Below are 14,894 nucleotides of genomic sequence, written 5' to 3' on the forward strand. Positions count from 1 at the left end.
AAAATCACTTATTGTGAGTATAAAATTAACTTTTTCTTAAACAGTGTTAAATTTTTAGAAGAAAATGATAAAAACCAACATTCTAATAAAACTTGTTTATATAAAGGCAATGTACATTACCTAATAATATAACTAAAAAAGGTAATTAGGTATTGACAAATTAATTTTAAATGCTTCGAACATTTAATTAAAAGAAATGGTGACAGGAAAATCAAAATTATTTTAAAAGTGAATTAGACCAACACCCTTATAAAAAGTACAATTCAGCAACTCTTAGTTTATACAAATCTTCAAAGGAATAGAATGAATGTCAATCAGCTATAGTAACTCTGAAAAATATATATTGTTATCATAAATTCTAAAAATTCATGAAGTTCAAATTTTGTTCCAATTTCCATACAATATAGCTGACTTTTGAAATTTGACCCTCTGAGCATACAGACAGCAGGTAAAACACCTTGTTACAAAGAGAGAATAGCATCTCAGGAGGCTGAGACAGGAGGATAGTGAGTTCAAAGCCAGCCTCAGTAAAAAGCAAGGCACTAAGCAACTCAGTGAGACCATGTCTCTAATAAAATACAAAATAGGGCTGGAGATGTGGCTCAGTGGTTGAATGCCCCTGAATTTAATCCCTGGGTTCAATCTCTCAAAAAAAAAAAAAAAAAAGAGTGAAGAAACTTCAGATGTGGGTTTAGACAAACGAATAAAGATGAACTGTAATAAAAATCTGAACTTAAACATTATGTAACCAGGTATATGGGAGATTTTAAAATTGTAAAAGAATCAAAGTTAAAATATCCGTCATTATTGATTTCCATTAAGATATAACAAGACTAAATTCAGGTATTCAAAATAATGAAAATTGTGCTAATTTCTAGAAAAATATTTATTTTATGTATATTTTTCATTAAAGATGTTATTTAATGGCTATGATATAAATTCTACATTCAAAATGAAAGCAATTTCCCAGGCAAAATGATCATAATGTTAATGATACAATTAGATATCTGTTTTATTCTCCTAGCCTTACAATTATCAGTGTATCAAATCTTCTTCCTTGGAAAGGATGAATCACATCTAATAACATCAGAATAGTGTTTCACCAAGCTTAATGTTTAACTATACTTTCATCTATTTTAGTATTTACATATTTAAAATTTACATCTCTGTACTAACACAACTGCCTTGGCTATAAAGTAAATCCAAAATTCAAAATGGTTTAAACTAGATACTTTAAATCCAGTAAGTATAATTTATAACACTAAATTTACTTTTGAATGAGAATAAAATTCATACCTTTGCAGGTGTGTGTATCCAGATGGCTGGGTTGAATAAAATGTGATCACAAAGCTGCTTCAGCAAAGGTGCTCCATGAGATAAACCATCAAGGTATTTTGCAAAGGATAAAAATTGTTCCAAGACAGCTCTAGTTATATGAACCCTTGATGACTAAGGGAAGAAAACAGAAATTCTATTGAAAATATCTGTAAATATCAAATTGTGTAATTGCTGATAAAGCAAAAGTTTATATTAATTTTTGAAACTACCCCTAACAGTTTAAATACATATTTTCTTTATTATTAAAAATGCAATTATATTAGAAAATGTTGTATTTTAGAATTTTTGAGTGATGGTTCATTATTTGAAGCCTTTTCTAGAACAATTACAGTAAATAAATCAGGTTAAATAAACTCACTGTTCGCTCCAGCTAAAACTAAGGTATAAATTGAATTTAGAAAATTACAAACAAGAGATCTTAGACACAGAAATTAAGAGTGAAATAATTATCATAATAATGGGGTTTGGAAAAAGACGTTGGAAATAAGAAGTGCTTTCACTTAAACTAGCTACAAACCAAAAGGAAAATACACTGGCCTCACCATTCCACTGAATCCTTCCTTCAAAACTTACAAATGAGTTCCACATTGACAAATGCAACACATCTTGCTTTAACATAAACCCTTCTGATCTATTCACAATTTATTAAAACCTCTGCCTTTCCTGCATACATTGTCCTCATTTGGCTTTCAGGATCCTCAGTTTATTCCTTAATGACCTATGCCTAAATATTAATTATTTGCCTCTTTTTTTCTCTAGAAATATACTCCTTGGATGATAACTTTTGCTTCTACAGTTTCATATAACACTACTCCTGCGCTGAGTGTTTCCTTAAGAAATTGTCAGTTGCCATCACAAATATGGAGAGTATTTAGATAAATGATAGACCCCATTCCCAAAAGTCAAACCAAACTTTAAATTTGCACTGTCAAATACAGTAGCCATTAGCTCTACATGACAACTGTGCACTTAGAATGTAGCTAATTCAAATTGAAATGTGCTATAAGGATGTATTCAGTAGATTTTGATATTCAGTATCAAAATAAGAAAGCCTTATTTATTTTTATTAAATGTACATTAAAATGATAATATTTTGCATATATTAGGTTAAAATTTTTTTTAATTTACTGGATCTTTTCACTAAAATATTTTAAGCTGCATATATTTTAACTGGACAATACTATCCCATGACATAATTTCAGACAAATATATTAAGATAGAAAAAAATGTCCTTCCTAAAGCAAATAATTTAAATTCAGACGTTGAAATCATATCTTTGTACGCAAATCTTTTCTTACTCTTCTGTAGTATAACCATCCAACCATCATAGAGTAAAAAATCACCCGTCACTAAACTCTGAGATACACATCACATTGTTCCTTTCTCCCCATTCTCCACTGACTGAAATCAAAATATCAGTACAGTATTATCAGGGTATACAAAGGACTAAAACTGTCTTACCAATTTTACCACCCATGAGTTACCTATATTTCTCAAGCTCATATCAAGAAAAAACTCCATAAATCTGACCTAAGTATGTCATGCATTTTCAAAATACTATATAGGGGACCAGAAACTCAAATGATTACAAATAGTTAACAACAATGTGTAAATCAGGGTAAGAGAAAATAAAGAGTAATGAGGACCACTCCTGCTTTTATTTCCCAAAGGAAATAAAATTTAAAACTTAAAAATTTTTTGTTAAGCCAAACATAGTATTTTCTTGGGCGAATTTCATTGCCAAGACACCAGTTTGAGTCACTCACTCACTATATCCTCAATTCATAATAAACAGCTTTGCATCCATTTCTTTTATCCTAGAGGTAGATTTCAAGACTTTTCATTTAGTCATTTTGAAAATACACATGAGTACTTACTATTTGCCAGCTACTCTCCTTGACACTGTAGAAAGAAAAAGTAACAAAACTCAAAGGGAAAAAAAAAAGCCTGGCTTCACAGAATTTATATTCTAGGGGGGAAAAGCAGGGACACACAATATATAAAACTAACAGGGAAATATATAAAATGTTATATGCTATAAGAACATGATAAAAAACATGGAACAGATAAAAATCTGTTGAAACATAAGTGGTTTCATTGAGAAGGTGGTAACAGAACTTAATTGGTTTAAATTATGATAAAGCTAACAGTGATTTTACATCAATAATTGTGTTTGACAAAAATATCAATTGTTTCCACATGAGAGAAAACAAGATGAAAATTGACCTAAATGTAGAAGAGTAATGATTACTAGAGGGTGATAGAGGACAGTGAGTAAGAGAAGGCTGGATTTTAACAATGAAAAACATACTGACAAACACCATTAATATGTGCAATTAAAGCATGAAAATCAAAACCAAAACACAGAAAGATAAAGTATCTATGTAGATTTTAGAAATTTTACAGTGGCTTGTTCTTTATATAAAAATTTTAGGCGAGACAGAGAAGATTCTACTAAGTAGATGAGTTATTAAGGTGAGAGCCAAGGTCAAAAACAAACCTTTGAGTTTCAAAAAAAGTAAAAGATTAGGCCCTCATATTAAAGAAGCTTCAATGAAAAACTGTAGAATGTTAAACTCTAAAATATTTCATTCAAGAAGAATAAAATTAAGAGATGGATGATTATTTAAAACTTTGGACAGTTCCTTCACTATTTATAATTTTAAATAGCTTACTTTATTTATTGTTTGAACTTATTCCACGTTGTTAAAGGTATGCCAAAAAACGGTATATGAGGCCTTCTACAGTTCTTTTTTTTTTTTTAAGGTGGTCCATCAGTGAAAAGCTTACTTATTTATTTATTTTTAATTTAGTATATATGACAACAGAATGCATTACAATTCATATTACACATATAGAGCACAATTTTTCACATCTCTGGTTGTACACAAAGTAGAGTCACATCCTTCATGTCTTCATACATGTACTTAGGGTAATGATGACCATTACATTCCACTGTCTTTCCTATCCTTATGTTCCCTCCTTTCCCCTCCCTCCTCTTTTCCCCCTTTCCCTATCTAGAGTTCATTTAATCCTCCCACTCCCACTCCCCCTCCCTGCAGCATATCATGAATCAGCATCCTTAAATCAGAGAAACCATTCAGCATTTGTTTTTTTGGGATTGGCTAACTTCACTTAGCATTATATTCTCCAGCTCCATACATTTACCTGAAAATGGCATGATTTTATTCTCTTTTAATGCTGAATAATATTCCATTGTGTATATATACCACATTTTCTTTATCCATTCATTTACTAAAGGGGCTAGGTTGGTTCCACAGTTTAGCTATTATAAATTGTGCTGCTATAAACACTGATGTGGCTGTGTCCAAGTATTGGCTGTTTTTGTATACCATTTAATGCTATCATATTGTTTTCAGTTATAAAATTGACCTTAAAGAAATATTTTTCTAAAATTTTATCTATTTAGGTATAAAATAAATATTTTCTTCAACAGTATGTCACCTCTACCTGTAAGTAGTATATATTCCTTCTTCATGTATTACTATTAGTAAATCAGAGATCTTTCTTTACTAATAGAAAAAAAGGACACCATCTTATTCAACTTTTACCTTTTCAGTACCTTTCTTAATTTCTCAGTGAATGTTTAATTAAATTCATATCAAATTCAAAAATAGCATAGATAAAAAAATCAATGGAATATTACTCAGCACTAAAAAATAAATAAGATCATGGGATTTGCAGGGAACTTGATGGCATTAAAGAAGATTATGCTAAGTGAAGTTTGCCAATTCCAAAAACAAACAAATGCCAAATGTTTTAAGGGGGTGACTCAAAATGGGGTTGAGAGGGAGAGCAAGAGAGAAAGATTACCTCTAGATAGAGAATAGGGGTGGGAGGAAAAGGGAGGGAGAATGGGAATAGTAAGGATAGTGGAAGGAGATGGTCATCATTATACAAAATTTATGTATGAAGATGTGAATTCGGTTTCAATATACCTTATATACAAACAGAGATTTGATAAATTATGGTATAAAGGCATATTAAGAATTGCAATGCAAAAAAATTATGAATGTAATGCACTCCTCTGTTGTGATGCATATAAGAATAAATAAATAAATTTTTTAAAATAAATTATAAATAATAATTAAAAAGAAAAAAATCAAAAGCAATTAGGAAAGCATGAAAGAAGATATCCAACTGTTTTTAAAAAAATGTTTACCCTGGCTCATACTTTAAAAATTTTTTCTATTTTTGTATTTACATCATTTCCTCAAGTAAAGCTATTTTATAAAGAGACTTATATTTGAACAACCTGTAGTCATAAATCTGTAAATCTTAGAAAAGAGCACATGTGAACCTCATAGAAAATGCAACTTCTTCAGCCATATGACATTAGGGAGACAGGATACATAATTTTAAGAAGTACTATATAAGACATGACTAAACATATTTGGAAATGGAAAATGAGAAATTAAAAAATTATTGTATCCACTTCATAATTAACTAAGCCAAATAGGAACAATGTATGTTACAAGGAGAAACTTCTATTTAATAAGGAAAGATCTCCCCAACATTTACATCAGCCCACAATGTAATGGGTTGCGAAAAATGTTCGTTTTTGTTGCAAAAACCATTCTCTCTCTCTCTCTCTCTCTCTCTCTCTCTCTCTCTCTCTCATGTGTGTGTGTGTGTGTGTGTGTGTGTGTGTGTGTGTGTGTGTCCTGTGTGTGATTATATATTAAATAATGAAATAATGTTGTGGGAAAATAAATAGTTTAATTGGTAGAGGTATATCATAAAGTAGTTGATCCTCAATATCCATTTTGCACCTCCCAAAGACTTCAAGGATCAGCTCCAATAATCTAATCATATCAATCAGTTGTTGTTGTTTGGAGGGGATAATTAACTCAGACATCCAGCATCAAAATTTAGCATTTTCCTTAAAACCAATGTTGGTTCAAAAGTAGGCAAGAACTAAGCTATGAATCAAATTAGAGGGAAGAATCTGAGTAAGATTAAAATTGAAATAAAGAGTTCTCTTTTTTCTCCCCCGGATATAAGGGTTTAGCTGTAACTACAAAAGATCACAGCTGCCCTTTCTATGATTGGGAAGTTCTCTTGAATATTGGTTTCCTTGAGTTTGACCAGTTGGAGACATCAGCTGGAAGAAACTGGAGTTAGGGTACTGTAATCCAGTTCAATATACTTCAATTCTTTATTGAAAACCACACACCAGTCATATATCCTTGTGCAACAACTATAATACCTTTCTCTTTGTATTTGCTAAACTCTCACTTCTCTCCTTTTCAACCTTGTAGGATTCCTTTAAAATGCCCACACTTTTTATGATAATCTTGCATTAAATTCTTCTCAATAAACCATGTTGAACAGGCCATCAGCTTCCTGACAATATTCTGATAAATCATTTTTCAGTATCATCAGTTAGTATATTTCCTAATGTTTAAGTTACTTTGAATCACATTTTCTCTAAACCACAACCAAAAGGATCTTGTTGATCTTCTAAGATTTCTGTAAGTCTGAATTTTGGCAAAATTAAACAAAACCACCTTAAATTTTTTTCATGAAACAATATAAATGTGTTAAATAAGACCTCTCATTAAACTGCCTTCTTTAAATACCTAATTTGAACCTTCTAAGACAAGAAGATAAAAGCTAAGTGATTTGTTATTGGTAAGAAATTAAAAAATGGAAACTGTTAAAGTATACTACCTTCCTGGCCACTAATTGTTTAAAAATAAAACAGTGTTAAGTGTTCATCTAAGATAGATGAAAAAGCTATTCTTTGTAGGTAACCAGAAAAAAAATATTTATTGAATTCAACAAATGTTATTGGAGACAGTCACTATTCTACATGCTGATTATACAAAATAAAATATAAAAATGTGAGATAAACATTTCCCCCACTTTCATAAAGTGGAAGTGGAAGGAAGCATCAAATAAGTGGAAAAAATGTAAAACATGTCAGAATAATATTGTAAAAATCAGTAGAGTAGGGAGACAGTGAAGATTGTGGAAGGGGTGTCATTTTATGTAAAGTGGTCAGAAAAGACTTCTCTGATGAAATGTCATAAGCAAAAATCCTGAATGCAGCATAGAATCATGCTATTTGGACATCTGCCCGGCTGCCCGACCCCCAACACACACAAAGTGATGAATGAAATGGGAAAAGTAAAACCAAAGTCTTGAAATTGGCACATGCTTAAGGAAACAGAGCCTTTTATGGCCAAATATGGCTAAAATCAAATGTGGCTGAAATAGAGCAAGAAAGAAGAGTGGTAAGATATGATTGATATCAGAGTTCTAAGACTTAAAATTTTATTCTGAGAAGAATGAAGTATTAAAATTTGAAACACTTCAGAAGAACTAGTCTGAGTACAAATAAAAAATGAGCTGGGCATAACAAATGATAAAAGAGAATGATGGTTTGATCTAAGATGATATCAATGGATGTATGTATTAAGAAATAGATTAAAAAGTAGGAATTAACAACTGATTCTAGATATATTTTGACAGTAAGACAACATAATTTGCTTAGAGTTTGGATCTAGTGTGAAAAAAAGGAGAGTCAAAAAGAATGTTTTTGGTCTGAACTACTTCTCAATAAGATAAACAAGACAGAAAAGATTGGAGAGAAAAATGAAAATAAATATGTGCATAATCTAGATTTCTGAAGATTATTAGGCATCCAAGTGGAAGTGAAAATGGGAGCAACTTTAAGAGCAATTACTTTTTACAGGATTCTGAAACAACAAAATGGATAAGCTCAATTAGGGAAAGATACATAGAAAGAGGAAAGTTTTCCAGAGTAAACAACAAGACAAGGCAGTCTTTAGAAACATGAGAAAAAGATACTAGGGAGAATAAGAGGAGGGAAAGGAAGTAAACAGAAGAAGAGAAAGATAGCTAGATGTCATAAAACACAATAAAGGAAAGATTTCAAGGAGAAAGCATTCAATCAAAATGTTATTAACAAGCCAAGTAATATGAAAACTAAGAAATAACCACATTATCCTATGATGACAATGACATAAGCCATATTAAGGGAAGTATAATATAATAATGAAGACCTGATTGGAATAGTTGTAGAATTAAAAGTAACTGGGAGCTTCACATCTAGAAATCAACTAACTTAAGAAAAATGTACAAACATAATAAATCTCAAATAATGAGGAAAAAGAATTTGATAAAATTCAACATGTTTATGATAAAGAAAATTCTTAGGGGGCTGGCTCAGCGGTAGAACGCTCGCCTAGCACATGCAAGGTGCTGGGTTTGATCCTCAGCACCACATAAAAATAAACAAATAAAATAAAGGTATTGTGCCCAATTATAACTTAAAAAAAAAACATTTAAAAAAGAAAACTCTTTACCAAACTATATGCACACCTTTAATATGATTTAAAAATCTCCAAAGTAATCGGTAACACCATATTAAGTGGCTAATTATTAAAAGCATTGCCTGAAAGATCAGGAATAAGACTTAGATGCCTACTATAACAACTTCTATTTAACAGTGTAGTAGAGCATAATAAAAAGCAAGGTTAAAAAATAAAATAAATAAATATTAGGAAGAAATAAAACTGTCATCTTCAGATGATATTGTTGTCTACAAAGAAAATTTCTTGAAAAAACTATAAACTACTAAAATTAATACAGGAGTATCAATAATAGCATAACAACTCAATATAAACATCAATTACATTCTATATATCAGTAAAAAATTAAAAATTTGAAATTTTAAAAATGTCAAATATATTAGTTTAATGAGAATACATTCATTGAAAGCAAATTTTCTATGTAGAAAATTACAAAAGAGGACCTAAATATACATAAAATAAAATATTTAATATAATAATATCAATATAATACAATTAAAATGCTAACATTTTCTTCAGAAAATTGAAAATATGTGGGAATTTAAAGACTAAGGGTAGCAAAGGTAATCCTGAAGAACAAAACTATAGTTGAATTATATACTATTAAAAAAGACAACAATATACTATCAATATCACTATTAAAGAAAACAATATACTATTAATATCACTATTATGTTGCCTCAAATAGAAAATAAATCAATTCCATTCTCATATGGTTACCTGACAAAGACTAGATTGCTATGCAGTAGAAAATTATTTTTTAATAAATGGTGTTGAACCAGGTAGATACATGTGGATGCTCATCAACTTACATTGGGGTTACATTCCAGTAAAGCCATTATAAGTTGAAAGTATTTTAAATTGAAAATACATTCAATACGCCTAGTCTACTGATCATCATAACTCAGCAACACAGTACAATGTCAAGTATTATTTGTTTAACCTCACGATCATGTTTTTACTGTAATCTGTGGCTCGCTGCCACTGCTCAGCATCAGGGGATGATCCTATCACATATCACTAGCATAGGAAAAGATCTAATTTTAAACTTGAATTCAGTTTCTACTGAATGCTATGGTACACTACAATGGTCAAAAAAAATTAAGTATTTAAATCAAAACCAACATGAACTGGGAATCATTTGTATATGGAAGAAAATTAAAAAAGAAAAACCCTGATTTTATTTTTCATGCCATATATAAGTTTCAATTCCAGAGGGACTACAGATTTAAATACAAAAGACTAAACAAAATATTCAGAGAAAACAGAATAGACTCATGGATTTGGGATATATAAGGGCTAATCATATAAGGGCTACTCACAGAAGAAACTGAAAATTTGAGCTTTGTTAAAATTAAGAACTTCTATTCATCAAAAAACTCCATTGAGAGTGACAAGTCAAAAAAGAGAGATTCGTAGTAAATATTTAACAAAGTACACATACTCAGAATATATACAGAATTTCAACATACTAAAAAGAAAATACAATCCAAAACAAAATGTGCAAAAATTTAAACATATTTTTAAAAAATACAACAAAAAGGACAAAATAAACATATGAAAATGTCCAACTTAACAGTACAACACAAATTAAACAGGTAAACACAAATTAAAACATGTTATCCATTAATGGAAGAATATCATAGCAAGTCACACTTTTAATAAGGAACTGCTTCAAGAATAGCTCAGAAACACCTTCAGTTGGGTGCACTGGCACAATCCTGTAATCCCAGCAAATCATGAGGATGAGACAAGAGCATCACAACTTGAAGGCCTGCCTCAGCTACCTAACAAGACCCTAAGCTACTTAGGCTCTGTCTCAAAATTAAAAAATAAAAAAAGGTCTAGGGACAGAGTTCAGTGGTAAAGAGCTTCTGAATCCAATTCCCAGTACCAATTCCCAGGACCAAAAATAAAAGGAAAAAGGAATTCCAACAATTCAATAATAAAATGACAAATACCCCAAGTTTTTTTAAATGGGCAAAAGATCTGAAAATATTTCTATGAAGAAAAATAACAATAAATAGAAAATGAGCATGTGGAAACAATCAATAAGTACATGTAAAGATGTTCAACATCATTAAGTCATTCTAGAAACCAAACTTTAACTAAGACATGGAAACAAATGTCTATGAACTGGTGAATGGAAAAACAAAACGTGAACATATATTATTTACTAACAAAAGGAATAAAGTTTTGATATATAACTGATGAACATTGAAAACATCATGCTAAGCAAAATAAACCAGATACAAAACAAATATTATACTTTTCCATTTATATGAAATATCTAGAATAGGCAAATTCATAGAGACAAAGTAGATTATAGATTGCCTCAGTGCAGGGGTCTTAGATACAGAAATAAATGGTAAGGGATATGTACGAACACTTCACAGAAAAAATAAATGTCTAATAAACATATATAAGAAAATGCCCAGTCAAAAATAATAAAAAAGGATGCAAATTAAAATTACAATGAGATATTTTGAATAAGTGACAATATAACTATAAAGATATTAATTCTTCAAAAGAATAGTTTTGGTTTGAAGATCTCTTATACTGTTTTTAATTTTAAGCTGATTTTGAATGTTAAAGGGTTCACTTCAAAATTATGCTGATAAATCCCCAGTAAAAAAAAAAAATAACAACACAGTGATCCTGCCAAAAGGCATTCCATTTAATTCATAAAATGTAACTTATAAATCTTCTAAATAATTCTTAATCTCGAGATATAGGATGATGATATTCCATCATTTGAAAAAATAAATGATCTCAATGGAGTTATAATAATGTTACTGGGGGGGGAAAAGCCTCCACAAAGAAATGCTAACAGTGATCAGTCTATTTAATAATATACTACACTTCAATTATTAATCTTCAAAGAAAGAGCAACACTTATTTCAAAGAAAAGACAGGCTGCAGGTATTTCAAATGTAACATAATTAAATGTGAAACAAAAACTATCTGCAAGTCTTCCTTTTCTTTCCCATGGTAAAAATGAGTTAATTTCTCTTAATTGAGATATCACCTTTATTAGTTAATTCTCAAATAGTTTCATACTTAAGAGCAGCCAAGTATTAAAATTAAATGATAAAAAGAGAACTCACAGGAAAATTAATATTTTTCTTTAAAAATCCCTTTACACATGAAATTTCACTTTGTTAATGGAAATCTAATCTATTAAGACACCATCATCAAAATTCAACATTCATTGCTACAATAGAACAACTGTGACTAAAGCAGATGTCATAAAAATACATAAATGAGATGAATGAAAAAAATATTTGTGCTGTTTATATATATAGACAAAAGTTGCTTTGAATATTCAAATATATTAAATGCAAGGATAACAGTACAAAATAATGTTTCTGCCACCAAAAATAAAAATTTTAATCTTATAATTGAAAACTAAAGCAAAACCTAAAAAGGAAATCCATTTAAGTAAAAAAATATATATAATAAGATTTCTAAGAAACTTAATCTGAGTGTAAAGATAGAAAAGGAATAGGAGACAAAATTAAAAGAAAGTATACTTGCAACTTGAATAAAGGTACATGGAAGAATGTTGCTATTTTCATAAAAAATTTCTTAATTACTTACACTTCTAACACCCATTTTAATTCTATGCCTAGATTCTATCTCATGATATAAAAAAAGTCTTGAATTAACAACATTATAACCATTATGCAGTCAATGGAAAGGGAAGTTACAGAAAATATAATTAGTGACAGTCAGCTGTCTAGGAATGAAAGCTACACAATAAAACCATCAACATGTAACACTTACCTTTTCAAGTAAGTAGCCAATGACTAAAAAGCCTTTTCCACCCAGCATCTGTTCTTGCATGGCTACTGAACTTTTAAGGAGTTCAACCAGGAATGCCAAAAGAGTAGCACTGCATGTAAAGTACAGATAATTTCATTTTGTAATCATTAAATGTTTATTATAAACATGAAAGTATTCCATTTCAGTAGTTTGTTGTGTCATATGATAACAAATATTCAATACTAATTTCTATTTTGCTGACAACTGCTATTTTGATTTATATATAAATACATTTCTTACAAGAATGAGAAAACTAATTTTATCCTTTTCTCAAATTAAATAAATTGGAAAGTAACTATGTACTTTTATATTGTTACATTAAACATCCAAGTTTATATATATATATATATATATATATATATATTTTCCTACTTCAAGTTAATCCAACATAAACAAACACAAGTATTTTTCCATAATTAAGAGTTTATCATAATAGTCTTTTGAGTATCTGGTTATCAGATAGAACTTTAAATATGTACACAACATTATTTTGGAAAGATGTACCTATTTTTTAATAAATTTATTACTTAGACCTATTTTTCAAAAATACTTTGTTAAAAAAATTCCAAAGAAATATATAACATGTCACTTATATCCATGTATGCCCTCAGAAAATTTATGAGAGCAGAGAAAAGACATGATTTGTGTAATATTGAAATGAAAAGTTGCAATTAATTACACAGTGTACACACAAACACATAAAAGCACACAAAGATATGTTTCAGACAAAGATTAAGCACTTGGTATGTCTGCTAGATGAAAGAATGAAGAAACCAAAGAAAAATAAATGATTGCATTGAATTAAGCTTTAATAACATGTTTTCTTCACAATTACATGACAATTTTCAACAAGCAGCACTGATACATGAATGTAGTATTCCTGAAAATGAATATATATTTTCCTCTAATGTATATATTTAATATCATTTATAATAAATTTCTGTAAACCATTCTCTATTGGGAATTAAAATAGTGTCTACCTAAAATATTTTATGATATAACCTAAATCACCTATTTGTGTTCTTAAGAAAGGGCAAAGTTACAAATTTCTAAATATACTTTAAGCACTTGGGAAATTTTGTAATGAGAAAACTTGAAGACTATTAAAGCCCAAAAGGAATATGAAGTTCTAGTTCTGAATAATTCTAGCTCTTCTGGTTTCAACAGAATTGACAAATAACACCTTTCTCTGATGATGTGGCTGTTTTTGTTCATATCAAATGTTCTCATAAGAAGAAATGATAGCAAAATTATCATTATCATTGTCAAAAAATGATTGTTTAAGACTGCATGACATTAGCTAGAAAAACAGACTATCCAGAAATAAAGTATTTCATTACAGGAAATTAAAATTCAATTATATTAACTGGCCCTATATCCTTAAACCACAAAAAAAATTAAATTGATATTACAAATCATTTTTTTTACTTTTTCCTTAAGTTAAAGACAGACATTTGTAAGAAAAACACAATTATCAATGAATTCCTTGGGATTTTTAAATGTTTCTGTAAAGAAGCACAACTAGTAAGCAATCTAATCCATTTTAAATAAATTAAATCAATAGTCAAGGCCACTTCACAAATAACTACTTAAGTCACTATATTACAAATAATACTTCTGCTTAAATGTTTGCAAAGAATAAAGGAACTGCATTGATATTACACAATTTCCTATCAGCTCATGAAATTCTTACCTACACATATAATTGTGTTTTATTGGGGGAAACTGAATTCCTAAACATCAGCACTGCCCAAATTAAAGACTAGAAATAATTCACAATGGTCCCTAAGGAAAAAAATATATATTTCTTACAATATATCACCGTCCTATTAGAACCATATAAAATTACAAGGATGCCACAATTATATTTTTCATTTATGTCAGAAGAACTAGTCAATCTCAAACATCTAATGAATTAACTTGGACCTCTAAATATGATGGAGTTCCATTACAAAAACAAATATTAATTTTATTAAAATTCCAAAATCTTAACACATGACTATGCTATCCATGAATAATTTCACTTCAATGTTAACCATGACAACAACTGAAAAGTCACATGCATTCACCAACCAAAGTATTGTTAATTTATACCTAAAACCCAATGCAATAGCAATACCACATCTTTACAAAAAAAAAAATCTTAAAAATAAGGTATATTTGACATGGTGGACGTAATAGTAAATAGATGGCCATCTTTGAAGAGGTACAATTTTCAAACATAATTTAACAAACTTACCAGTAACTAAAATGCATCGGATTGCTGCAGGGCTCACAATAAACTTGCAAAATTCTTTGTACTGCCATACAAAATTTCTCTCCATTCTTGCCTATTTCCAACTCCCCTAGATACAAAGGCAAATATAAAGG

At 29.5% G+C, this 14,894-nt stretch overlaps 1 protein-coding gene across 4 annotated transcripts in view; it reads right to left on the reverse strand.

Moving 5' to 3' along the window:
* Nbea (neurobeachin) overlaps positions 1-14,894 on the reverse strand; it is a 603,852-nt gene that overhangs the window by 458,565 nt on the left and 130,393 nt on the right. For 3 of the 4 annotated variants that reach the window (XM_078016116.1, XM_021730370.3, XM_021730357.3), the window contains exons 11-12: positions 12,486-12,594; positions 1,297-1,449 (exon numbers count right to left, since the gene is read on the reverse strand). In XM_078016116.1, the coding sequence (XP_077872242.1) occupies positions 1,297-1,449; positions 12,486-12,594 (262 nt within the window). Of the gene's footprint in view, positions 1-1,296; positions 1,450-12,485; positions 12,595-14,763; positions 14,870-14,894 lie in introns of all 4 variants that reach the window. The other variant, XM_078016117.1, reaches the window with a different exon arrangement.

This window comes from Ictidomys tridecemlineatus, chromosome 6, assembly GCF_052094955.1.
Source record: "Ictidomys tridecemlineatus isolate mIctTri1 chromosome 6, mIctTri1.hap1, whole genome shotgun sequence".
NCBI lineage: Eukaryota > Metazoa > Chordata > Mammalia > Rodentia > Sciuridae > Ictidomys > Ictidomys tridecemlineatus.